Source organism: Mytilus californianus, unplaced genomic scaffold, assembly GCF_021869535.1.
Source record: "Mytilus californianus isolate M0D057914Y unplaced genomic scaffold, xbMytCali1.0.p SCAF_12, whole genome shotgun sequence".
In the NCBI taxonomy this organism is placed as follows: domain Eukaryota; kingdom Metazoa; phylum Mollusca; class Bivalvia; order Mytilida; family Mytilidae; genus Mytilus; species Mytilus californianus.
This window is the reverse complement of record NW_026262604.1, coordinates 7,046,302-7,072,002: the sequence shown is the minus strand read 5'-3', so window position 1 is coordinate 7,072,002 and position 25,701 is coordinate 7,046,302. Positions and strand designations below refer to the sequence as shown.

General features: G+C 33.2%; 1 protein-coding gene and 1 long non-coding RNA gene across 6 annotated transcripts in view; both read left to right on the top strand.

The window, feature by feature from the left end:
* The window catches only part of LOC127721292 (chitin synthase chs-2-like), a 74,256-nt gene extending 68,248 nt beyond the window's left edge, over nt 1-6,008 (top strand). For 3 of the 4 annotated variants that reach the window (XM_052228030.1, XM_052228028.1, XM_052228026.1), the window contains 3 exons: nt 233-391; nt 809-934; nt 4,478-6,008. In XM_052228030.1, the coding sequence (XP_052083990.1) occupies nt 233-391; nt 809-934; nt 4,478-4,773 (581 nt within the window). In that variant the 3' untranslated portion in view covers nt 4,774-6,008. Of the gene's footprint in view, nt 1-232; nt 392-808; nt 935-2,389; nt 2,407-4,477 lie in introns of all 4 variants that reach the window. The other variant, XM_052228027.1, reaches the window with a different exon arrangement.
* Nucleotides 6,009-11,494: 5,486 nt separating this feature from the next.
* On the top strand, nt 11,495-23,972 carry LOC127721291 (uncharacterized). Of its 2 annotated transcripts, XR_007991108.1 has the most exons (4): nt 11,495-11,906; nt 14,780-14,860; nt 16,380-19,546; nt 23,031-23,972. It is a non-coding gene; the product is annotated as an uncharacterized LOC127721291 (long non-coding RNA). The 2 variants fall into 2 exon arrangements; XR_007991109.1 differs by lacking the exon at nt 14,780-14,860.
* The last annotated feature ends 1,729 nt before the right edge of the window (nt 23,973-25,701 follow it).

Below are 25,701 nucleotides of genomic sequence, written 5' to 3'. Positions count from 1 at the left end.
TTTACATTGTGTCGGCTTTTGAACGGAATTCTGTGAATCCTAAAAAAAACCGCATACAGATAGATTTGTTTTTTTCTTTAATTTATAAATAGAATAGATCTAGATTTCTTTTTTATTATTTTTTTCTGGGGGGGGGGGGAGGTCCAAATTTAGGTTTTGTTTTTATAATCAACTCTTTTTTTAATTTATCGCTTCTCTTTGTACATTTACTTTCAAATTTTTATTATTGTAGAGGAGCTCTTGCATGCTGAGATAAAACAAAGACTGGACAATGCTATTAAACATGACATACAGAAAATAAACTCTACAGAGTATGAGTTCTGGAAACTTCTGACAGAAACACATCTAAAACCAACATCGGAAGCTTTTAGCCTACTGGGACAGTTAAAGAGTAAGAGATCTTACCTAATTACTAATATGTTTGTATTCCGAATATCAACTTTCTTTTTTGTTTAGATTAATATGTAGCACCAAAATATAGTACGTCACATCCGATTAAAATAATCCACAAATAATCCCCTTTAATTCTACAGTTGTAGAAAAACTAACTTTGCATTTTACCGCAGACAGTTTTTTTTTTTCTTTTGCCATAAATAAAAACGTATACCTAAAAAAAACAAGTAATTTAATTTATGCGGAGTAAAAACATAAAATACAACAATTTGATATATTCAGAAAACCAGCAACGTTTCTATGGCGACAGACATGTTCTCATAATATTCAATTTAAATGCACAAAAGTTTTCGATGAATAAATAAAAAGAAATGTGGTGAAATGGCCGGGTGACAACAATCTTTTTCTATTGCAGTAAAACTAGAAGAACTAAGGAACACTTGGTTGATGATTTTATTAGCGGTTAACTCCCTTTGGCTAGTGTTGATTTCAACACTTGCGTCAAAGATAAACTTATTAGTCCTTGGAAGTAATCCAGTCGGTAGGTACATGTATGAATGAACGAATGAATGAACGAATGAATGAACGAATTAAAATTGATAGATTAATTGTAAATCAGCAATTATTATAGTTCATTTTACGAAAGCGTTTCTCACTAGATTTTATTTTTCAAACAATGACCACGGTAAAATATGTTTTAGTTAGACATGTTGAAGAGAGGAAGTAGCTGCACAATTGCAAAACAAAAGTAATATTACACATTTAAAATGCATTCTTTTACTCTTAATCATGTAAAATGAGAAAAAATACCAAGTTGCCAATCGAAATTCATAAAGCCATAAAACAGACAACAACATGGCAAAAATAGAAACGACGAAAAAAACAACAATAACAAATCATGACACGGAAAATTAAAGACTGCATGAGCTACACGAGCTCATGTGCCCCGAAAGATTAAGCTGAGTTCTTATTCCACACGCCGGTCCCGTAAGTTATCATCTATATAACAATAATTTATTTTTGGATGCGTCTTCTGATTGACTGAAAGTTTTTTGTCTATAAGCTCAGAGACATAAGTTTGGCATGTGACCGTGACGTCATCAATGATTTTTTCATGATTTACTCCTTAAAACGGATTTTAGAATTAAATTATAAGGAATGACTGTAATATTTTTTCTGTCTATTCGAAATAACCTCAAAAATGTGGTGCACAATTTAAATAACCCACTACGCGGTTATTCAATGTGCACCACATTTTTGATGTTATTTCTTCATAAACAGATAAGAATATTACAGTCATTCCTTAAAAGATACAATCATTGCTTAGATATACATCGTTTTACGTAAGTAAAAACGACAAGAGTGTCAAAAACAAATGTTTCAATCTTGAAAAGTTAAAAAAAAAAACACACACACACACCTATGAAGACATGTACATACAAACAAACAAGGCCTGGTCAATACGAAGTCACTTATTAGATGTACAGAAGAGGTAATCATAATTGTGTTTGAAATGCGCTAATTTTCTGCATTGATTCGTTTAATATGGAAAGATACATACAAATTATATACTAGGAACTTTTAACAATTATACCTAAACTAAGGCACACAAAAACTGTTGAGACTATTGTTATAAAGACTATATATAACTCATTATATCGACTTTGAAATAAATAGATATATAAGAAACTTTCTTATTTTCAAGTTTGTCAGAAATCTTTTTTTTTTTAAATTTAACATTCAGATTTCATATTTAAACTCTAAATATTTTTTTTATACATAATATATAATGTATCAAATGAATGTCTTACATAATGTAAATGTTAAATAAGATCACCCGGGTGTGCATGAAATAAATGTTAATGGGCGATAATTTAAAAAAAAAACAATTTATTAATTGATATTCTCAATGCAACGAATTTTAAATTTTAAAGGGTATTTCTAACTAAAATATGAGTATTTTTAAACTGTATTCAAATTTGAATTTCGTTTTCAGGATTTTTGTTCCTACTAGTAAGCGGAGTTATGCTTTCATTACAATTTATATCGATGCTTTCTCATCGTCTGTTTACTCTCCGCCATTTTCTTGCTAGGGCGCCATATAGGTTTGGGCATGCGTACAAATCTAGCTGGTCATATAAAACAATAGAAGATCAAAGTGCTGCGGTTGAAGTGCAAAGAGCAGAAGTACAATGTAGTCATGTCGCTCATAATCGGTCGAAACGAAAACATAAAAAATCCGAAAATAACGAAGAGACGTTACCGTTAATTCCTTTTGGTCGGGAGGATGAACAATACAAGACTGTATAAAAAGGAGTATTAACTATCGGTCTTTTTACCTATGTCTACGGTACGGAAGCGTATATATGACGTAAAAAAAAATTATGTTAACATTGACTTTTTACAGTCAAAATCCGAAAATAACGAAGTGACGTCACTGTTAATTCCTTTTGAACAGGAGGATGAACAATACAAGATTGTATAAAAAAGAGTATTATCTATCGGTCTTGTTACCGATGTCTACGGTACGGAAGCGTATAGATGACGTATAAAAAAAATGAAGTTAACATTGACTTTTTACAGTCAAAATGTTTACATTTAAAATCTTGAAATTACAATTTTTAAAAACTCTAAATCTGAAATTTTTAACTATAAATTTCGATATTTCATAACTCAAAATTTCAACTTATTTAAACTCAAATTTGAGTTTTTATATTTTGGAATTTCCGTCTATAAGTATTATACGCTTCTGTACATACTGATCTTGGTAAAGACATCACTTTTTTTAATGACAACGAAGGAATGTGTATTCCTCTCCAACTTCAACACAACTATAACATAATCCGTATTCCGTTGGATTATCTAGCTTTATGTCGTACTGTTTCTGTGTTTTGGATTATCTAGCTTTATGTCGTTCTGTTTCTGTGTTTTGGATTATCTAGCTTTATGTCGTTCTATTTCTGTGTTTTGGATTATCTAGCTTTATGTCGTTCTGTTTCTGTGTTTTGGATTATCTAGCTTTATGTCGTTCTGTTTCTGTGTTTTGGATTATCTAGCTTTATGTCGTTCTGTTTCTGTGTTTTGGATTATCTAGCTTTATGTCGTTCTGTTTCTGTGTTTTGGATTATCTAGCTTTATGTCGTTCTGTTTCTGTGTTTTGGATTATCTAGCTTTATGTCGTTCTGTTTTTGTGTTTTGGATTATCTAGCTTTATGTCGTTCTGTTTCTGTGTTTTGGATTATCTAGCTTTATGTCGTTCTGTTTCTGTGTTTTGGATTATCTAGCTTTATGTCGTACTGTTTCTGTGTTTTGGATTATCTAGCTTTATGTCGTTCTGTTTCTGTGTTTTGTATTATCTAGCTTTATGTCGTTCTGTTTCTGTGTTTTGGATTATCTAGCTTTATGTCGTACTGTTTCTGTGTTTTGGATTATCTAGCTTTATGTCGTATTGTTTCTGTGTTTTAGCTAAATGTATTCAATCTGTTGCAATCAATAGCCATCTTGCTTTTTTTTAATTTTGAGCTGACTAGACTATTCAAATCCTGTTTACAGTTGTTGCTCAAGTTTGATTATTTCTGTAAAACTTTCTCTTCCTATTATTTTTTAAAACAAATTTTCTTAAATCTATATTTTTTTGAAAATTCATATTTAATTATTTTTATTTTACGTGAATGTTTTTTAAATGCACTACAATTAAAACAAATTTATCGAGCTTTTATGTGAAGTGTTACAGTATATGCCATAATTGATTAAAGTAAGCTCCCTTTAATACTGGATTAATGTTGTTTGTAGTTAATTTACAAAAAAAAAAAGAGTTTGAATAAACGAGTCAATTAGAAGTCCCCCCCCCCCCCCCCCCCCCCCCCCAAAAGCTCCGATGAACTCATGTACTGTAACATTTCTTTTGTATAAATTAATCTTAATTTCTCTCTCTAGGAAAACATTATTTTAGATATCGCAGACTTTATCATTTATTTGTTATTATATGTAGATCTATAGAAGATTCGATAACTTTGTGAAATAAAATAATTGGATAATAAATAAAACTTGATGTCGTCTTAAAACTTACTTTATCTACTTACAGGTCTTGTGTTTCTACTTATATTCGGCGTTCTTCTTTTAGTGCAATTTTTCTGCATGCTATTTCATCGTCTTTCTACGCTTGCGCATTTCCTTGCTCGAGCTCCTTATAGATTCGGACATGCGTACAGGTCAAGTTGGTCATACAAGAATGACGAGGATATCGCGGCAGTGGCAGCGGCTAAAAGAGCCGAAAAAGAATGCCGCCAGAGAGAACGTAATCGTGTCAGAAACAGACAGAAAGGTACTCGACTTCCGGAGGATGAAAGGTCGCCATTAATAAAGATTGATACTGTATAATTACTTATTTTGTATTTTTCATAAACTTATTGTTTAAAGTTTATATGGCAATAAATATTTGAATTTGAATTTAAATCTTTGTAGATTCCATTGTTGTACCTTGACAACATTCATTTTCATAGACAACTACTTTTATACATCGGTGTTGATACGATTTAAATGATATCTTGTTTGTTAATTTCCAGTAAATAAAATATGTAATTGTATAAAGCTAAGGTTCCAAATCCCTCAGGCAAAGATGTCATTTGACTTAAATTTTTTTCTGTTATGTTTAAACCTTTGTTGCAAATGTCGTGCCCACATTATGCATATACAAAACATTTCAAATGCAAAGAATTTCATTCTTGTCATGATTGTAAGCATTGTGTAAAACTCACTTTTAATTTTTCACTGCCTCTGTAGTGAAAAAACAATTATCCTGTATGCATGCCTTTTCGACAAATGTGTCTTGGTATTTTCGAAAACACAACTATTCCCAAATATCTCAAGACATGATCATTGGATATGAATTGTGTTTTTAAAATAAACAAAGAGGAATTTTTTTTTGCCAAAAATTATATATAAAATGTGACTTCTGATTTATATGAAAGAAGCTCAACTGTTTTGCCTTGCAATACTAAAAAAAGTAAAAAATGAAATCTGTATGTCCATTCTGATGTAAACTTCTCTGTATGTCCTTTAGAATATAAACTTCTCTGTATGTTCGTTCGAATGTATCTTCAATAGTGCACCAGTTGTTTGACGATGAAGACTTGTAGTTATGCGTATAGACGTTTATTGAGATTATTGTAAGTCCGTTTATCTGGGTAAAAGGGGGTAATTTTATAAGTCAGAACTTTCGTATATTTGTCCAAAAGTCGTAAAATAATCTGTGTTATTTAGAAGCTTTGAATATATATATATTAAAATGATTAATACAAACGTTTTGACGATTTCCATGTGTTATGTCCCTTACCTTTGTCCTTCATTTTGCTTCAAGTATTCATTCATGAAATTAAAATTTCAATTTAAATTTCATAAATTTTAACATAATTTTTGGGATTTGAAATTGACCAAATAATGAAATATGCTTACCTTATAACTAGTTACTCTGATTGATCATTGATTATAGTTGAAATAAAGCATTATGCTTTCAAAGTACGACTATCTACATTGTTACTGATTGTATCATACTTTATTTACTTTTGTGTTAATATGTTAATTGTTACCGTTAATAAATGTATGACCTCCTCAAAGCATTGATTTTTAAAACATCGGCATTTGTACGTGGTATTCAAATTATTTCGACAGTTTTTTTTTATGTACACATGTTAATAATTTATCAACAACAACAAAACAGCAAAATTAATCACCTTCATTTTAATTATAAATGCAAAAAAAAAACGTTATGTAGATGTGCACACATTTCTTATGATATATATTTCCTGATACAACAAATGTCAAGTGGAACAGACCGTTTCCTGGTTTCCTATACCAGTCGTAATAATAAGCAATGCCAAAGGTTGCTCAGTGTGTAAACGTTTCGGGAAGCGTACACAAAGATTATTAGTCCTCACACTCGTAGCCAAAAGGGGGGGGTTCCGAGGGGTTCGTACACCCCCCCCCCCCTTTTTGAAAACAAATAAGCACTGTTAAAGTCGACGTTCTGTTTGAATTGTAACTGTTACTTAAAGTGAGCTTCGCGAGTCCATGTGTCCACCCCCCCCCCCCCCCCCCCCACCCCCCCCTCACCCCCACTCCCCTGGAAATTACTGACTACGGGCCTAGTCCTATACGTTATGCCAGATGAAATTATTAGGTTTTATACTCAACAGAAACTGTTTCGTGTAGTTTGTACCTTTCGGTACCCTCTGGTTTTGTCGTAATGATACACACCTTAAAAAATCTGAAGGCTGAAATTGCATTGGCTGATGTCATAATTACCAGAACAGAAAGTAGAACGAAGAGTTGACAGCTCATTGTAAATAAAGCGTGGACACATGATATGTATTTCAATCAGATTGCAGCTTGTTTAAATTTAGAGCAATTCCAGTTTCAGTTTTGATAGTGCTTCGTAACGAAGTGACTACCAATTTAGCGGCCAATGTATTTTGTGGTTTGGTGGTTTATTGTTTTCGTGTTTGTAGAATAGCTTCATTTGTACATGTAACATACGAATACGAGATGCAAACCTTTTTTGATTGGTTAATTCTTTGCACTGTTAATTAGAGACATAATTAATCTAGATAATTTCTGTGTATAGATATAAGAAGATGTGGTATGAGTGCCAATGAGACAACTCTCCATCCAAGTCAAAAAGGAATCCATTATAGGTCACAGTACGGTCTTCAACACGGAGCCTTGGCTCACACCGAACAGTAAGCTATAAGGGGCCCCAAAAAATTACTAGTGTAAAACCATTCAAACGGGAAAACCAACGGTCTAATCTATATAAAAAACGAGAAACGAGAAACACTTATGAACCACATCAACAAACGACAACTACTGAACATCAGATGTATATTTCCCTCGTTTGGGAGACTTGGTAGTTTAATCTCGGGTGGATCAAACCAGATACTCTAAAAGTTGGTGTTTTCTCCACCAAGCAGACGATACACTGGAAAAGGAAAAAAAACGACTGATCAGCTCACAGCATACAGAGAAAGAATAAGAAGATGTGGCATATGACTACCTATGAGACAACTTTCCACAAGAGATCAGATGACGTAATAGCTAACTTTTGGTCACCGCACGTTCTTCAACAATGAACAAACCATAACGCATATCAAGCTATAAAAAGGCCCCACCATGACAAATGTAAAACAGTTCAAATGAGAAAAGTAACGGCCTGGTTTATGTACAAAACATCAAACGAAAAACAAATATGACAAATACCAACAAACGACATCCACTTAATCACATACAGGATTCTGACTTAGGACAAGAATACCAACAAACGACATCCACTTAATCACATACAGGATTCTGACTTAGGACAAGAATACCAACAAACGACATCCACTTAATCACATACAGGATTCTGACTTAGGACAAGTATACCAACAAACGACATCCACTTAATCACATACAGGATTCTGACTGAGGACAAGAATACCAACAAACGACATCCACTTAATCACATACAGGATTCTGACTTAGGACAAGAATACCAACAAACGACGTCCACTTAATCACATACAGGATTCTGACTTAGGACAAGAATACCAACAAACGACATCCACTTAATCACATACAGGATTCTGACTGAGGACAAGAATACCAACAAACGACATCCACTTAATCACATACAGGATTCTGACTTAGGACAAGAATACCAACAAACGACATCCACTTAATCACATACAGGATTCTGACTGAGGACAAGAATACCAACAAACGACATCCACTTAATCACATACAGGATTCTGACTTAGGACAAGAATACCAACAAACGACATCCACTTAATCACATACAGGATTCTGACTGAGGACAAGAATACCAACAAACGACATCCACTTAATCACATACAGGATTCTGACTGAGGACAAGTACATACAGACTCATCATATTGACACAAGCCACACAACAACCAGCAACTGACAAACAGACTTAAGGATGTTCGCTCCTCTTGTTTTTGACTTTTTGTCAGATATTCGGAATCCTCTAGTTTTATCCATGTAGTGCCAATAAACCCCGCTAACCCCTACTTTTCTTTTCATAATTTTAATACATGTAGTTTGACCAGCCATTTATGAAAATCTTATAAAATCCTTGTTATTTTTTCATAGTTTTTGAAAGGCAAAAGGTGCCAGTGTTAAATGTATGAAAAATCTAGAGAGAATCATTTCCCGCCATATTTTCAATTGATTATATCTCGAAAACAAGGTCACTGACCTATCATTTTTTTCAGCTGTTTAATTTCTGTTATTTATATACTATCAATTTATAATAGTCATTTAAAAATCTTGTTATTTTTAAACAGAGGAGCGAACATCCTTAAGACAGAAAGTACCAATCTGAGAGTATCCACAGTTACTGAAAGCTTAGTCCAGAGGCAATAACACCTTATAAAAAAATATTGTATCCAAGCCTAAAATATCAATCAGTACACATCCAATGAGTTTAGTGTAAATACGTCAAACAGTCAGAGAATGACTTCCTGTGAACTGTTACTATGTAAACTAACAGGACGATAAAATCCGACTCAATATCACAAAGCAGGTTTAATTATATTAAATCAACATTTTATTTCCTGTGTTTAATACATATTAAGTAGGATAAAACGAAATTTACCAATACCCACCTCCAATAATCTACTTTTCCGAATTTTTAATCTGCCCCGGGACATTAAAGCGTTCATCCTCCAATTTAATACGGCACCGACCATTCAGTTTTTGTTGTTAATGGAGGATGGGGCATTTTTTTTTTTCTCCCTCTTAGAAAAACATCTTTTTTTGGCTTTAATCAAAACCAAAAAATGTTTTCAATAGAATACAAGAACACAACGAATCTCAGTCATTACCTAATTTTCAATGAAAGTAATTTTTTTTTCATTGCCCTTCTAAAACATTTTTTTTTAATCAAGATAATTAGAATCAAACATTTTATTTTTGAAGAAAGCATGCCCTCCACAACAAGTAAATAGTCGATGCCTTAGACCTCACAAAAATAAAACATTTTAGGAAAAAAATCTATCAAATATTTATATTTTTCATTTTACAATGTGAAAACAGGTGTTAACTTCAAACACTTGACTTTTGACCTCATATTGTCTAAATAGTCTATGTATTGTTTCCTCATTATCTAAAATAATATATTTCCGTATTTGCTCAGGAAATCATAATTAAGTTTTCACATCAATGCAACTGGTTCGTATCAAGTTTTAAGTCCATTCATTCTTGGTCATGTTCCATGCAATAAACAGATATATGTTTTTATATTCCATGCAATAAGAACTGAAAACTAATGAATAAAAGGAGATGTGGGATAAACGTCAATGAGACTGCAACCCAACGACATAAATTACCAAAGGACATAAATTACCAAAAGACATAAATTACCGAAAGACATAAATTACCGAAAGACATGAATTACCGAAAGACATAAATTAAATTACCGAAAGACATAAATTAAATTACCGAAAGACATAAATTACCAAAAGACATAAATTACTGAAAGACATGAATTACCGAAAGACATAAATTACCGAAAGACATGAATTACCAAAAGACATGAATTACCAAAAGACATAAATTACCGAAAGACATAAATTACCGAAAGACATAAATTACCAAAAGACATAAATTACCGAAAGACATAAATTACCAAAAGACAGACATGAGTTACCAAAACACATAAATTACCAAAACACATAAATAACCGAAACACATAAATTACCAAAATACATAAATTACCAAAAAGTTATATTACAAAAATACTGAACTCCGAGGAAAATTCAAAACGGAAAGTTCTAAATCAAATGGCAAAATCAAAAGCACAAACACATCAAACGAATGGACAACAACTGTCATATTCCTGACTTGGTACAGGCATTTTCTTATGTAGAAAATGGTGGATTAAACCTGGTTTTAAAGCGCTAAACCTCTCACTTGTATGACAGTCGCATCAAATTCCATTATATTGACAAGGATGTGTGAACAAAACAAACAGACACAATAGGTAAAAATGTCACAAATAGGGGTACAACAGCAACACGAACCCCACCAAAAACTGGGGTTGATCTCGGGTGCCCCGGAAGGGTAAGCAGATCCTGCTCAACACGCGGCACTCGTCGCGTTGCTCATATTATTACAAAGCCGGTAAATAGTCTAACGCGGTAGGTCACATTCGTGAAAAGGGAACGGGATTGTAGTTACGACATAATGAACATATCCGATATCATCTGTGAAACGGATATTCCACAACGGTCAACCAACCCGTGATGGCGTCCGTAAAATTTACAAAGTGATGATTTCAACTTCGCCATTTGAAACTCTTGGTCTAAAAATGAAAATTCACAATTGGGAAGCCGAAATCATCTCTTTTGTCGTAAAGTTTTGTTTTCGACCGACCCTCATAGTCAATATCTAGATATAAGTCCTAATCAAATGGCAAAAATCAAAAAGCTCAAACACATCAAACGAATGGATAACTACCAAAAGACACAAAGAATGCAACATGCAGTCTTCAGCAATCGACCGATGCTCTATAGAATATTTCAAGATTTAAATTGTCAATCTTGTTCCATGCAATATGAAAAGAAAACCTGTCTACTATGTTATACATGTATTTAGTTCATTCATTAACTCATTTATTCCATCTGTATTTTAATTCATAAATGTTGTAATAGTTTGTAAATGGCAACTCACATAAGCAAAGCTTTTTTCATATTATGGTCTAGACTTTAATTCTTTTTAGTCCATTTTTTGGGGATAATGCTCTCAACACTTTATATTTTTAACTTTTGATCACGACTTTACCGGATGAAGTATATTCAAGAAAAACGCATCGTACTTACGACAATGGCTATCATAAGGTTTGTTGTCAAATTCATACGATATGGTAGAGACCTACGGTTTGAAGAGTCGATGTTCAAAACGTCAAAACCAAAAAAGTCTCACATAAACAACAACAAATGATCGTATTTCACTGTTTTCGTCTCGATTGATTCCGACTGCATAATTTTAAACACAACACGTACTGACTGTAAATAATTCTGATTAAAAAATTACATAAATTGTGTGTTTCGTCATTTCGATTTCTTTAGTACAGTTCAAAAGATTCAGCGGTACACAAGGTACATAAAAAAAATTAGTAAAAAAAAAACGAAAAAAATACAATCTGATGTCGTCTGGAATAACGGTTTCACGTGACAGAACTACACATATCTATGACGACATCCACGTACCTGTGCCACGTGCAGAAACTTTTGAGGAACAACATTACTGCCAGCCACCGAAAATAACGAAGGAGACATTCCCTACGCGTATTTCACACCATTACGAAAAAGTTGTTGGATTAGCAAAAACAAAAAAGAACCGGATGTGCGTTTTTGGTATCGTTTCCTCGCTGGTGGCCATTTTCAGTTTAACTGGTGCAATCATTTTCAGTATTTTCTATGCTAAGCCAGCGATCTGTGATAAATTACTCAAAGGTATGTTGAAACGATAAAAATATACAGAAAGGTTTCTCAAAACATAGAAGATATTATCTTTCTGACAAATTGTGGTAATATGCTATAAATTGTTACTTGGATGGAGAGTTGTCTCATTGGCACTCATACCACATCTTCCTATATCTATTAAAAAAGAGGGGTACCAAAAATCGGTAAGATATAATCAAATACTAAAAGTCGATAATAGAAGACTGCGCATGGATAAAGAAAAGAGACGAACAGAATTAAAAATAAAACAATGCAAAGAAACCTTGAATTTATTTGTCCCTTATCTCGAGCATCAATATATATATTGTTAGTCAAATGTGTTTTGTTTAAATATACTTTTTCACTTTTTTGGTCTTTTGGAAAATGTTGTTTGTGCTGTATTTAGACCCCTCTACCAAGAAATTTGTTTTGCATGCACACGTATAAAAATTGCGGTTTTTATCCAACGCAATCATAGGTTTGAACGTTGTTTTCAATTTAGACTTATTTATATTTTTTCGTTTGGGCTTGTATTATATTTGCCTCCGGGTTTATATGATCCGTTCATCCTATTTCGACTCTTTAAAATTCAAGAGTCTATCCTAAATTGAGGTAAATTATATGGCCTTCCAAATACCGTTTCGATTCCTAACATCACTGAAGAGACATTAATTGTCGAAATCCGGATATGGTGTACAAATTTTTGCACCTCATGTTTGCGGTATACCATCTTTTCCGCAAGTTTATTGTTTATTGTTTTCTGATTTGGTATTATTAAATAAAGATCCATTTTGTTACATCTTGTGATCCGTTTATTTGGCAATCGCCAATGGCAGTCAGCAGGGTTTAAGAACATCCGTTGTTCGACCTGTTGGTCAAATGCGTTTTGTTTAAATATACTTTTTCACTTTTTTGGTCTTTTGGAAAATGTTGTTTGTGCTGTATTTAGACCCCTCTACCAAGAAATTTGTTTTGCATGCACACGTATAAAAGTTGCGGTTTTTATCCAACGCAATCATAGGTTTGAACGTTGTTTTCAATATAGACTTATTTATATTTTTTCGTTTGGGCTTGTATTATATTTGTCTTCGGGTTTATATGATCTGTTCATCCTATTTCGACTCTTTAAAATTCAAGAGTCTATCCTAAATTGAGGTAAATTATATGGCCTTCCAAATACCGTTTCGATTCCTAACATCACTGAAGAGACATTAATTGTCGAAATCCGGATATGGTGTACAAATTTTTGCACCTCATGTTTGCGGTATACCATCTTTTCCGCAAGTTTATTGTTTATTGTTTTCTGATTTGGTATTATTAAATAAAGATCCATTTTGTTACATCTTGTGATCCGTTTATTTGGCAATCGCCAATGGCAGTCAGCAGGGTTTAAGAACATCCGTTGTTCGACCTGTTAGTCAAATGCGTTTTGTTTAAATATACTTTTTCACTTTTTTGGTCTTTTGGAAAATGTTGTTTGTGCTGTATTTAGATCCCTCTACCAAGAAAATTGTTTTGCATGCACACGTATAAAAATTGCGGTTTTTATCCAACGCAATCATAGGTTTGAACGTTGTTTTCAATTTAGACTTATATATATATTTATTACCTTATAAAGAGTATTTTACTGTTTTATTAATATTTCTATATTATTTGCTATTTTTCTGCCATTTTTTGTTTCATGGTCTATTGCACTGGAAATTATCGTTCTATTGCACCTGTGTGCAGTCTATTGCACTGACCTGTTATGACCTCTTATTCTGAAATCTGATTAGTTGAAAGGTATTCATGTTGTCCAATCAAATTGGGTCTTTTAAACGTTCTTGTGTTTATTGTTTTGGTTGTACATGTATGCTCCTTACACATTATAATTAATACAGTTGTTACTTTCATGTGTTTTATTTCTAAGAATTTGTTAGAACTGACTCAGTTTGTATAAGGTAATAAAACAGTTATTGAATGTGTAACAGTGCAATAGATCAAAATATATTTCCCTCGGTATGAAGATCAGCTCATTGTTCTATTGCCCGAAGCCAACCATACCTCGGGAAATATATTTTGATCTATTGCATAGTTACATATTAAATAACTGTATAATATATATATACAAGTCTAAATTGAAAACAACGTTCAAACCTATGATTGCATTGGATAAAAACCGCAAAACGTATATACGTGTGCATGTAAAACTCATTTCTTGGTAGAGGGGTCTAAATACAGCACAAACAACATTTTCCAAAAGACCAAAAAATGAAAAGTATATTTTAACAAAACGCATTTGACTAACAGGTCGAACAACTGATGTTCTTAAACCCTGCTGACTGCCATTGGCGATTACCAAATAAATTGATCACCAGATGTTACATGGATCTGAATTATTAATTTTAATACCAAACAGAAAACAATAAACTTGCGAAAAGATGGTATATCGCAAAAAATAAAGTGATTTTTTTTTTTTTTGTACACCATATCCGGATTTCGACAATTAATGTCTCTTCAGTGATGTTAGGGATCGAAACGGTATTTGGAAGGCCATATAATTTACCTCAATTTAGGATAGACTCTGAATTTTAAAGAGTCGAAATAGGATGAACAGATCATATAAACCCGAAGGAAAATATAATACAAGCCCAAACGAAATATATTCCAAAAGACCAAAAGAGTGAAAAAATATATTTTAACAAAACGCATTTGACTAACAGGTCGAACATGTATAGTAATGTCATTTGGTCTCTATTGAGATTCCATTGTCAATCATACCACACCTAATTTTCATAATTAACCTTGTTGTCGTCGAGATATGAAGTACATGGAAGTATTATAAAAATTTCTGAATATTTGACACGTTGTGCAATTACATTTAAATCTATACATTTGTGTTCCAGCAAATACTCAACAATCCAGCCATGACAGTTGTGCAAACAGGTCAATTGAGCTGGAAACAGGAAACAACAATGACTTGATTGGTAAAAACATTTTGCTGTTCCAATATTTTGGTTGCTCAAAAACAATACTGTCTCAAGCATCACTTAATATTTGCCAATTGTCTCAAGCATCATGTTAATTTTGCCAATTGTCTCAAGGGTGCATCACTTTATATTTGTAAATTGTCTCAAACATCAATATATATTTGCCAATTTACACAAGCAGCAATATATACTAGTATTTGTTCATTTTCTGAATCATCACTTTATATTGGCCAATTATCGCAAGCATCATTATATATTTGCCAATTGTCTCAAGCATCACTTTATATTTATCAATTGTCTCAAGCATCATGTTAATTTTGCCGATTGTCTCAAGGGTGCATCACTTTATATTTGTAAATTGTCTCAAACATCAATATATATTTGCCAATTTACACAAGCAGCAATATATACTAGTATTTGTTCATTTTCTGAATCATCACTTTATATTGGCCAATTATCGCAAGCATCATTATATATTTGCGAATTGTCTCAAGCATCACTTAATATTTGCCAATTGTCTCAAGCATCACTTAATATTTGCCAATTATCTCAAGCATCATGTTAATTTTGCCAATTGTCTCAAGCATCACTTTATATTTGTAAATTGTCTCAAACATCAATATATATTTGCCAATTGACACAAGCAGCAATATATATTTGTCCATTTTCTCAAGCATCACTTTATATTGGCCAATTGTCGCAAGTATCACTATATATTTGCCAATTGACACAATCAGCAATATATATTTGTCCATTTTCTCAAGCATCTCTATATAATTGTTAATTGTCTCAAACATCAATATATATTTGCCAATTGACACAAACAGCAATATATATTTGTCCATTTTCTCAAGCATATTCAGTCCACATTCTTGCTTTTATAAGAAACAAAGAAAAACAAATTTGCACAAGGCTGGTCACTTGGACTTATTTCTGAACGCCAATTAAACCTTTGCCTAAGTGGGATGTGCGTTTGGATGTGCGGGATGTATAAATACACAGCAACATAAAATTTAAAATGGAAATGGGGAATGTGTCAAAGAGACAACAACCCGACCAAAGAGCAGAAAACAGCCGAAGGCCACCAATGAGTCTTCAACACAGCGAAAAAATCCCGCACTTCAGCTGGTCCCTAAACAAAATGGCAACGTCTGTTGCTTATGGGAACGTTTACCCGATGCATCGTGTAGTAAGAGTGCAATGCTCTTTGGCTGTAAAGAACCATTTGAACACATCTTTATTGTACTGGTTAGTGGCCTGTTTCAAGGCAAAATTGTGTCATCTATCCCTCATTCTGTTATTTCTAGTGTCAGTCGAAATTCCCCCCATCACTCCGGTCGGCCTATTTCAAAGAACCCACCTATTGTAGTAAACGGTTGGTTCTCGTCCGAGATTAATATGAAACAATTACCACTGGAAGCAAGCAATCAACAATCATCCAATCTAATAATAAAGATATATTAATATTAAGGGTTTGAAATAAAAAAAAAACTACATGTATATTTTCCCATTTCAGAAAATTGGTTGATGGTTTGTAAACCGTCTGGAAATCAAGGTGGAACCAGTATAATCTGCCCTGAGTCGAAATCAGTTGTGATCACTAAAGTGAACATTACATGGTACACTTATACGGGACAGACGAACATGCCGAACTGTGATGTTTCGCCAAGCTGTATTAAACCAAGTGATAATATTACGGATTATATGAGAATTTATTGTGCTGGAAAGCCTTCTTGTGTGATAGATTCTAAGTATTTAAATAAACATAGCAAATCGTGCCAAGAACAAGGATATGACCTGCTGGAAGTTACATTTTTGTGTTCATAGGTGCTAAAAAAAACTTGTAATACTTTTTACCTCTATCTCTCACTTTCTCTGTCTTTAATGTTTGTCTGTCGCTCTGGCTTGCTATATGTCTGTCTGTCTACTAAACTCCAAAACATATAAATAAACTAAAATTATAAAACATACAAGACTAACAAAGGACAGAGGTTCCTGACTTTGGACAGGTGCAATAATGGGGCGGGGTTAAACATGTTTTGTGAGATCTCAACCCTCCCCTATACCTCTAGCCAATGTAGAATAAACAAACACACAGCAATACGCACATTAAAAAATCAGTTCAAAAGAAGTCCGAATCCGATGTCAGAATAGGTAACAAAAGAAACTAAGCAGTATGGCAATGATACATAAATTAACAAAGAACTACTACCAGTTACTGACATGCCAGCTCCAGACCTCAATTAAACTGATTAAAGATTATGTATTCATCTTATGAAAATCAAGCACAATCCCTTAGGGGTTTAGTATCATATCATCATAAAATATATGAGAAGAACATAACCCGTAACTAATTTTGTATGTCTGTCTTTATGTTGGTCAGTCCCTCTCTCCCGGAGTGTTTACGCGTAAGATTAGATCTGCTCTGCCGACTCTAGACTATTTAGAGCTTTTCATTCGGTAGGATGCTTGGCATCGGATGTTGACGACGGTAACATTGTACCTCTAGCTTTCCAATTTGAATTAGTAGCAAAATGGTGTTATTATTTTATTAATATAAATCATTATATCCAGCATTGTCTTCGACGTGTAATACTGTAAACCAACTAATTTTCGCGATCGACTTATTTTCGCAACTTTCGCGAGTAGAAATAAATCGCGAATATAGATCGTTGTAAATAAGTAAAACTTAGATCCTCACTTATTTAAATGTATTAAGTACATTTGAAAATCATGAAATTAAATCGGCGCGAAATGGAAGAGTTGTCTCATTGACACTCATACCACATCTTCTTGTATTTATAAAGAAAGAGCAAAACGCGAAATAATATATCCGCAAAAAAATTATCCACTGAAAGCTAGTTCAGAGCCAATAACAACTTATAAAACCATCATGTATCCAAGACTATAATACATGTATCATTCAGTACACATCCAATGAATTCAGTGTAAATACGTCAAAACAGTCAAAGAATGACTTCCTATGCACTGTTACTATGTAAACAATAAGGGGAAAAAAATCCCGGATTCAATATCCCAAAGCAGGTTTAATGATAGTACATTAACATTTTATTTCCTGGCTATAAAACACATTAAATAGGATAAAACGAGATTTACCAAAAATATTTGACAGATCATACCGACCTCCAACAATCGAATCCTCCGAATTCTTTAATCTGCCACGTGAAATGAAAATGTTCATCAACCAATCAATCTCTGTTAATTTAGACAGCTGACTAATATAGCGCTGACATTTTCTTGTGTATGGCGGATGGGGCATGTTTTGTTTTTTGTTTTTTGTTGGTTTTTTTTTTTGCTCTTTAGGGTGCACAACCTTTTTTGGCTTTAATTAAAAATAAAAATTGTTTCCAATAAAATATAAGAAAACGATTTTTTGGGGGAGTTTAAATGTTATTTACCCCCTAATTTTTAATTGAAGCAAACTATTTTTCTCTGTCCTTCTGAAACAATATTTTTATCAAGATAATTAGAATCAAACATTTTATTTTTTGAAGAAAGCATGCCCTCCACAATAGGTAAATAGTCGATGCCTTTGACCACACAAAAATAATACGTTCTAGGAAAAACAGTCTATCAGATATTTATTTTTTTCTTTTTACAAAATGAAAACAGTTTTTAACTTCAAACACTTGAATTTTGACATCAAATTGTCTAAATAGTCCATATTGTTTCCTCATTATCTAAAACAATATATTTCCGTATTTGCTCAGGAAATCATAATTAGGTTTTCCTATCAATACAACTGGTTCGTATCAAGTTTTAAGACCATACGTTCTGAGCCATGTTTCATGCATTTGTCAAAATCATATCTATTTTGTTCCATGCAAACCAATGAACAAAAAATACGTCAATTAGACAGCAACCAAACGACATAAATAAACAAAAGATACAGAGAGTGCGACATACAGTCTTCAATAATTGACCCCGATGGTAAATACAAAATTCAAAGATCTAAATCTAAAATCTTGTTCCATGCTATCGCAATAGAAGAGGATCAAGATGGGAAGGCTTAATTTCTGTTTTCTTAAAATGTTTAGGGCCATTTTCCTTTTTTCAAATCTGATACGTTATGGTGGATACCTACAGTTTGTGGAGTCAATGTTCAAAATGTTAAAACCACAAAAACTCACAAAAACAGCAACTAATGGTCGTATTTAACAGTTTCCGTCTTGTAGGATCCCGACTGCTTAATTTCAAACACAACGCGTACTGATTGTAAATAATTTTAGTTCCCTAAATTGTGTGTATCATCATTTTCGATTGCGTTAGTATAGTTCAAAAGATTCAGTGGTACACAAAGTACATCAAACAAAATTAGTTTAAAAAAACGAGAAAAATACGATCTGATGTCGTCTGGAATTACGGTTTCACGTGACAGATCTACACACATCTATGACGACATTCACGTACCCGTGCCACGTGCAGAAACTGATGAGGAACACGATAACTGCCAGCCAACCAACAATGAAAAAACGAAGAAGACATTTCCTAATCGTATTTCACACCAGTATGAAAAACTTATTGGATTAGCAAAAACAAAGAAGAACCGAATGTGCGTTTTTGGTATCGTTTCCTCATTGGTGGCCATTTTTAGTTTAACTGGTGCTATCATTTTCAGTATTGTCTATGCTAAGCCAGCGTTCTGTGATAAATTACTCAAAGGTTTGTTAAAACGATAAAATATACAGAAAGGTTTTTTTTAAATATACAAGAATATTATTCTTCTGACAAATTCTGGTAATATGCTTAAAAAGAGAGGCTACAAAAAATCGGTAAGATATCATCAAATACTAAAAGTCGATGTTAGAAGACAGCGCATGGATAAAGGAAAGAGATGAACAGAATTAAAAAAAAAACCTGCGAAAAAAGCTTATATGCACCTCTTGAATAAAGTCGGCGAATTGTTATAAGATACTTAAAGGAATAAATACTGTAAACCAACTAATTTTCGCGAGCGATTTATTTTCGCGACTTTCGCGAGTAAAATATAACGCGAATATAAATCGTCGCGAATATGTTACACTTGGATTAATTTTTCCTTATTTATCTACATCAAGTAAATTTGAAAATTGCGAAATTAAAGTATCCGCGAAAATAAGTTGGTTTACAGTAAAAAAGTGTTCTGCATCTTTTACGAAAAAATTTCGAATAGTTATCGGAAAATATTTAATTAGGGTTTTTTTTGTGGAGTTATGTTTCTGGATAGGGATCTAAATCATTAGAAAAGCAGTTACGAAAAATTTAACTTTGTCACGGTTTATTTAAAGAATGACTGTAATATTCTTTTCAATCTATGAAGAAATAACATCAAAAATATGGTAGTGTGCACACAATTTTGTGGTTATTTCGAATAGACAGAGAAAAAAATTATAGTCATACCTTATTGTTTAATTCTAAATTTCATTTCTAAGGAGTAAATAATGTAAAAAAAAACGTTCATGACGTCACGGTCACATGACAAAATTATGTCTATGAGCTGATGGACAAAAATCTTTCAGCCAATCAGAAGACTTGTAACATCCAAAATTAAATCATATTTAAATGTGAGTTATCGTCGACTCAAAAAGGCATACTTGAATAATTCATTAACATTTTTCAAATATCTTTGACTACCATGCTTAAAATTAAAAGCTATTTGCTCAAACTTAATATTACAAAGTTTGTACTACGTGATTTTTTCCACATAATAAAGAATCTATTTGAAATAGATTCTTTATTATGTGGAAAAAAAAACTTCCTCTTCTCGGTGCTTTATTTGATTTTCTGGACGCTTTGAATATTTTACCCTAAATGCTTTAAATAAAGCATTTTTTAACATCACACTCTTCGAAAAACAACACAGATAGAAATAAAGTTTGCTCAGTACACATTTGAATACAATTGGTATTTTTTTTATATAAAAACGCTCATTCGGTGACTTTCCTGGTTACTATAGTATTGCTTAACCTACACCGCCTCGAGCTCGGTGGTCTCGTTTTATCTGAGTTCTTTTTCTCAAGTAGCCATTGATATATATACATATTATAACGCCTGATACTTCTTAATCATAAGAAATCAGATTGACAAGGTATAACTGACAGTTGTCACTCCACATATGCAGACATCATCGACATATCTAATTATAAATTCATAGTGATTGTATGCCTCTAAAAATATGATTGCATCTTGTAATTATATTGAAGAGATGAGTAGGTGATCATTCCTGTACATTTGAAAATATTTCGTGTATTGTGATTAGATGTCCTTGTTTAAGGATGTAATTAGATGAGTTTTGTGAATTTTTGTTAGATGTTCGGACTCCTTGGTTTTTTTTCCTACGATACAGGGTAAAATATTTTGCCCCATAACACCCATTTTTCTTTTCATGTTAGACTTCAATATCTCATAAAAAACCATTTACCAAAATTAAAGCAGATTCTAGATTTTTTTCTTGCGATTTCAGACCCAAATAATACCAATGCAAATATAAGGTAAAAGTTTGAGTCAGCCTTTTCCCGCCATTTTAAAAATTGAGCTCCATAACCTATCAATTTTGTTCCTTAACTTATGCTCCTCTTACTAATAGTATCAATTTTAAATTCTTGATTTATTTAATTTCACCAAAGTACATCCTTAATACTTACGAGAAGGTAACACCTCCCGAAACGAAAGCTGATTTTTATCAGTTATAGTTAGGGTAGGGGATGAGGCGTCTGCGCAAACTTAGGCGGTAGTGACGTAGAAGTGAGAAGTGAAAAGTACAGTTTCCAATCCCTGTTGGGAAGTAAGTAAAGAATCAGATCTGCTCTTACATTGTTAGTTTGATTTTCTAGGCACTTTATAAATTTTCTAAAGTGAAATCCGATGGAGAAGGTATACTTGACAGTTGTCACTACACATAGGCAGACATATCTACATATTTGTATTTGTCCATTGCCTCAAGCATCAGTAGTATATATGTGTTCATTGTCTCAAGCAAAAATGTATTTGTCTATTGTGTCAAGCAGAAATATATTTGCCAATCGCTACAAGCAGTAATTCATAATAGTCCATTGCATCAAGAATCACTATATATTTGCCAATTGCCACAAGAAAAATATATATTTGCCAATTGCAAAAAAACATCACTATATATTTGCCATTTGTCACAAGCACCAACATATATTTATCAATTGCCTCAAGCATCACTCTATAATTGCCCATTGTCTCAAGCGTCACTATATATTTGCCAATTGTCTCAAGCATCACTATATATTTGCCAATTGTCTCAAGCATTACTATATCTTTGCCATTGTCTCAAGTTTTACTATATATTTACCAATTGACTCAAGCATCACTATATATTTGTCAATTGTCTCAAGCATCACTATATATTTGAAATTCGACACAAGCAGCAATATATATTTTGACTATTTTCTCAAGCATTACTATATATTTGCAAATTGTCTCAAGCATCACTTTATATTTGACAATTGTCTCAAGCATCACTATATTTTTGTCTATTGACACAAGCAGCAATATATTTTTGTCCATCTTTTCAAGCATCACTTTATATTTGCCAATTGTCTCAAGCATCAATAAATATTTGACAATTGACACAAGCAGCAATATATATTTGTCCATTTACTCAAGCATATCCAGTCCACATTCTTGCTTTTCTAAGAAACAAAACACAAAAACAAAAGCAATATTGCACAAGGGTAGTCACTTGAACATTTTTCCGAACGCCAATTAAACCCTTGGCAAAGTGGGTTTTTCGTTTGGCTGTGCGGGATATATAAATACGCAGCAACGTCTATTACTAATGGGAACGTTAACGCCGATACATCGTGTAGTACATGTAAGAGTGCCATGCTCTTCCGCTTTAAAGAACCATAGGAAACACTCTTTATCTAATTCGTAAGTGGCATGTTTCAAGGCAAAATTGTTGTGTCCTCTATCCCTCATTCTGTTATTTCTAGTGTCAGTCTAAATTTCCCGCCCATCACTCCGGTCGGCCTATTTTACAGAACCCACATATTGTAATTATTGTAATCGGTTTATCGTCCTAAATTAGTATGAAACGATTTCCACTGCATGGAAGCAAACAATCAACAATTATTCAATTTAATAAAACGATATATGAATTCTTTAAGTTCCCAAAAAATAACTTTTGCTTCCATTTCAGAAAACTGGTTGATGGTTTGTAAACCGTCTGGAAATCAAGGTGGAACCAGTATAATCTGCCCTGAGTCGACATCAGTTGTAATAACTAACGTGAGCATTACACGGTACACATATAAACGACAGAGTAAAATGCCGGACTGTGATATCTCGTCAAGCTATATCAAACCAAGTGACAATATTACAGATATTATGAATAATTATTGTGCTGGAAAGCCTTCTTGTGTGATAGGTTCTGAGTATTTTGATCAACATAGTGAATCGTACCAAGAACAAGGATATGACCTGCTGAAAGTTACATTTTTGTGTTCATAGTTGTTATAAAATTGGATTGGTAAGCTTATCCTGCTCCGCACGTGACACCTGTCGTGTTGCTTAAATAAATACTATTTTTTACATTCGACAGAATGTGTCAAACATACAAATTTTGAAATTTGAAAACAGGAGTAAGGGCCGATTTTGGCCTCAAAATTAAGGTTCATCTGATGAAAGATTTTGGACACTTTTTAAACACTTAAGTGTCTACTTCGGTTGATTCATTTTATTTTTTGTGAAAGATTTGAACTGATTTAGTCATTAAAGACGCTCAAATTCAAGCTTAAATATGAAAAATCTATCAAATATGCCATAATATGTCACTTTTCAGATGGTTGTTGTCAAAAATGAAAGTGGCCGCATCCGTGTTCATTATCAACCTTTATATATGTTATGTATTATCATCAAATACAACTTACATTTAGATATTAAGAATCAACACAAATGCAGCCACTTCCATTTCAGACGGAATCTGTCTAAAAATTAACCAAAATGCTAAAATTTTGAAGATTTCAGTAATTTAGCATGACTTAATGATGCTAGTACCCGATACATGTGCATATTATTGTCAAAAACAGTCCATATTTATGTAACAGAAGTATTCTTCTTTTCAATAAATAGCTAAACAATTTTGTAAAACTGCTATATTTTGGGGCCAAAAAGGGGTCTTACTGGGCCTACTCCTTTACAGATTTAGGGAGCTACCATTTGATTTTTATGGGGGAGGGGGGGGGGGGGGAGGGGGGAGGGTGCTAGGATGAAAAATTTTGTCCTGCCTATTTATTTTCCCCTCTATTCGGTCCTGCGTTTTTATTTTTCACTCTATTCGGTCCTGCCTTTTTTTTTTAGTTTATCCTGACTTTTTTATTTAACTAAATTGTCATCCTGCCTTTTTTTTGTGCAAATAATCTCATCCTGCCTTTTTTTTACTCAAAACTCCTGTCCTGCCTATTTTTTTTCAAATTTCATCCTAGCCCTACTTTCAAATAAAGTGGATGTAAGCAATTATAGGCAACCGTACGGCCTTTAACAATGAGAAAACCCCATACCGTATTGTCGGTTATCAAAGGCCCCGACATGAAAAATATGAAACAATTCAATTGAGAAAACTAATTTATTTTATAACAAAACAATTTACGAAAAACGAATATGACAGACATGAACCAACGACAACCACTGAACTACTGGCTCCTGACTTGGGACAGGCACATAAAGAATGTGGCGGGGTTAAACATGTTTGTGAGCGTTCAACCCTCCCTAACCTGGGACAGTGGTGTAACAGCACAAGATAAGAACAAACTATAAAAATCAGTTGAAAAAGGCTAAACTCATCAGATCGACACAAAGCAGAAAAACATCAAACAAAAACACTGACCGGACGTGGCAGGGTATACGTATTTACCCATCCATCATCCCTAACAACAAAAAGACACCTAAGTAGAGATCCGAGAGCACTCGCAGTTACTGACAGCTAGTTCAAAGCCAATAACAACATATATTATTATACTTCATGTCAAAATGCCAGATTTTGATTGGTTAATACGAGGGAGACAATTTACTATATTCTATGGTAAATACTCTATTACCCTTCACGGAGACGCTTGATCAAATGTGCGCTTTATTAAATACGACTCTATCCTATGGCAAATACTCTATTACCCTTCACGGAGTCGCTTGATCAAGTGTGCGCTTTATTAAATACGGATGGTTCTTATTAGTATATCATAGTATATCAAGACATCATAGTTTATTACTTTGAATTTGAAACTTAATCGACAGTAATAACAGAACATTCAGTATAATAAATTAAATAACACATATCTGAGAGGGTGATAGAGCAGATTGTTACCCCTCGAAAAGACATTGTCAACCTTGGCTTCGCCTCAGTTGACCATGTTTTCTCGGGGTAACAATCTGCTCTATCACCCTCTTAGCTATGTGTTATTTATATAATGTCTATTTATTCTGCAATCGACCTTTCTACTATACAAATACAGGTGTACAGATAACACGCAGCGATATACTAAAGTCTCCTGGTTTTCCATGTACGAATATTGTATACTAATGTATATTTCGTCAAGAATATGCATATATGGTATTTGTGGCTGGATGTTAATCACTTATGCCAGCCATAGAATTCAATTTAACGAATCTTGTAATTGTTTGAGTCAAAATAATGTGTCCGCATGGTTTCACGTGTCTTCCAGTTCACTGTTACCTTAATTTCGAATCAGAACATAAAATATTCAGCTCAGTCTGTCGAGCTTAGCAGAGTTCATATTCAGATTGTATATTCTCTCCTGCCTGGATTATTTTGTAATATTGGCCGCCGGACATTAATGATTTTACATCAACATGCA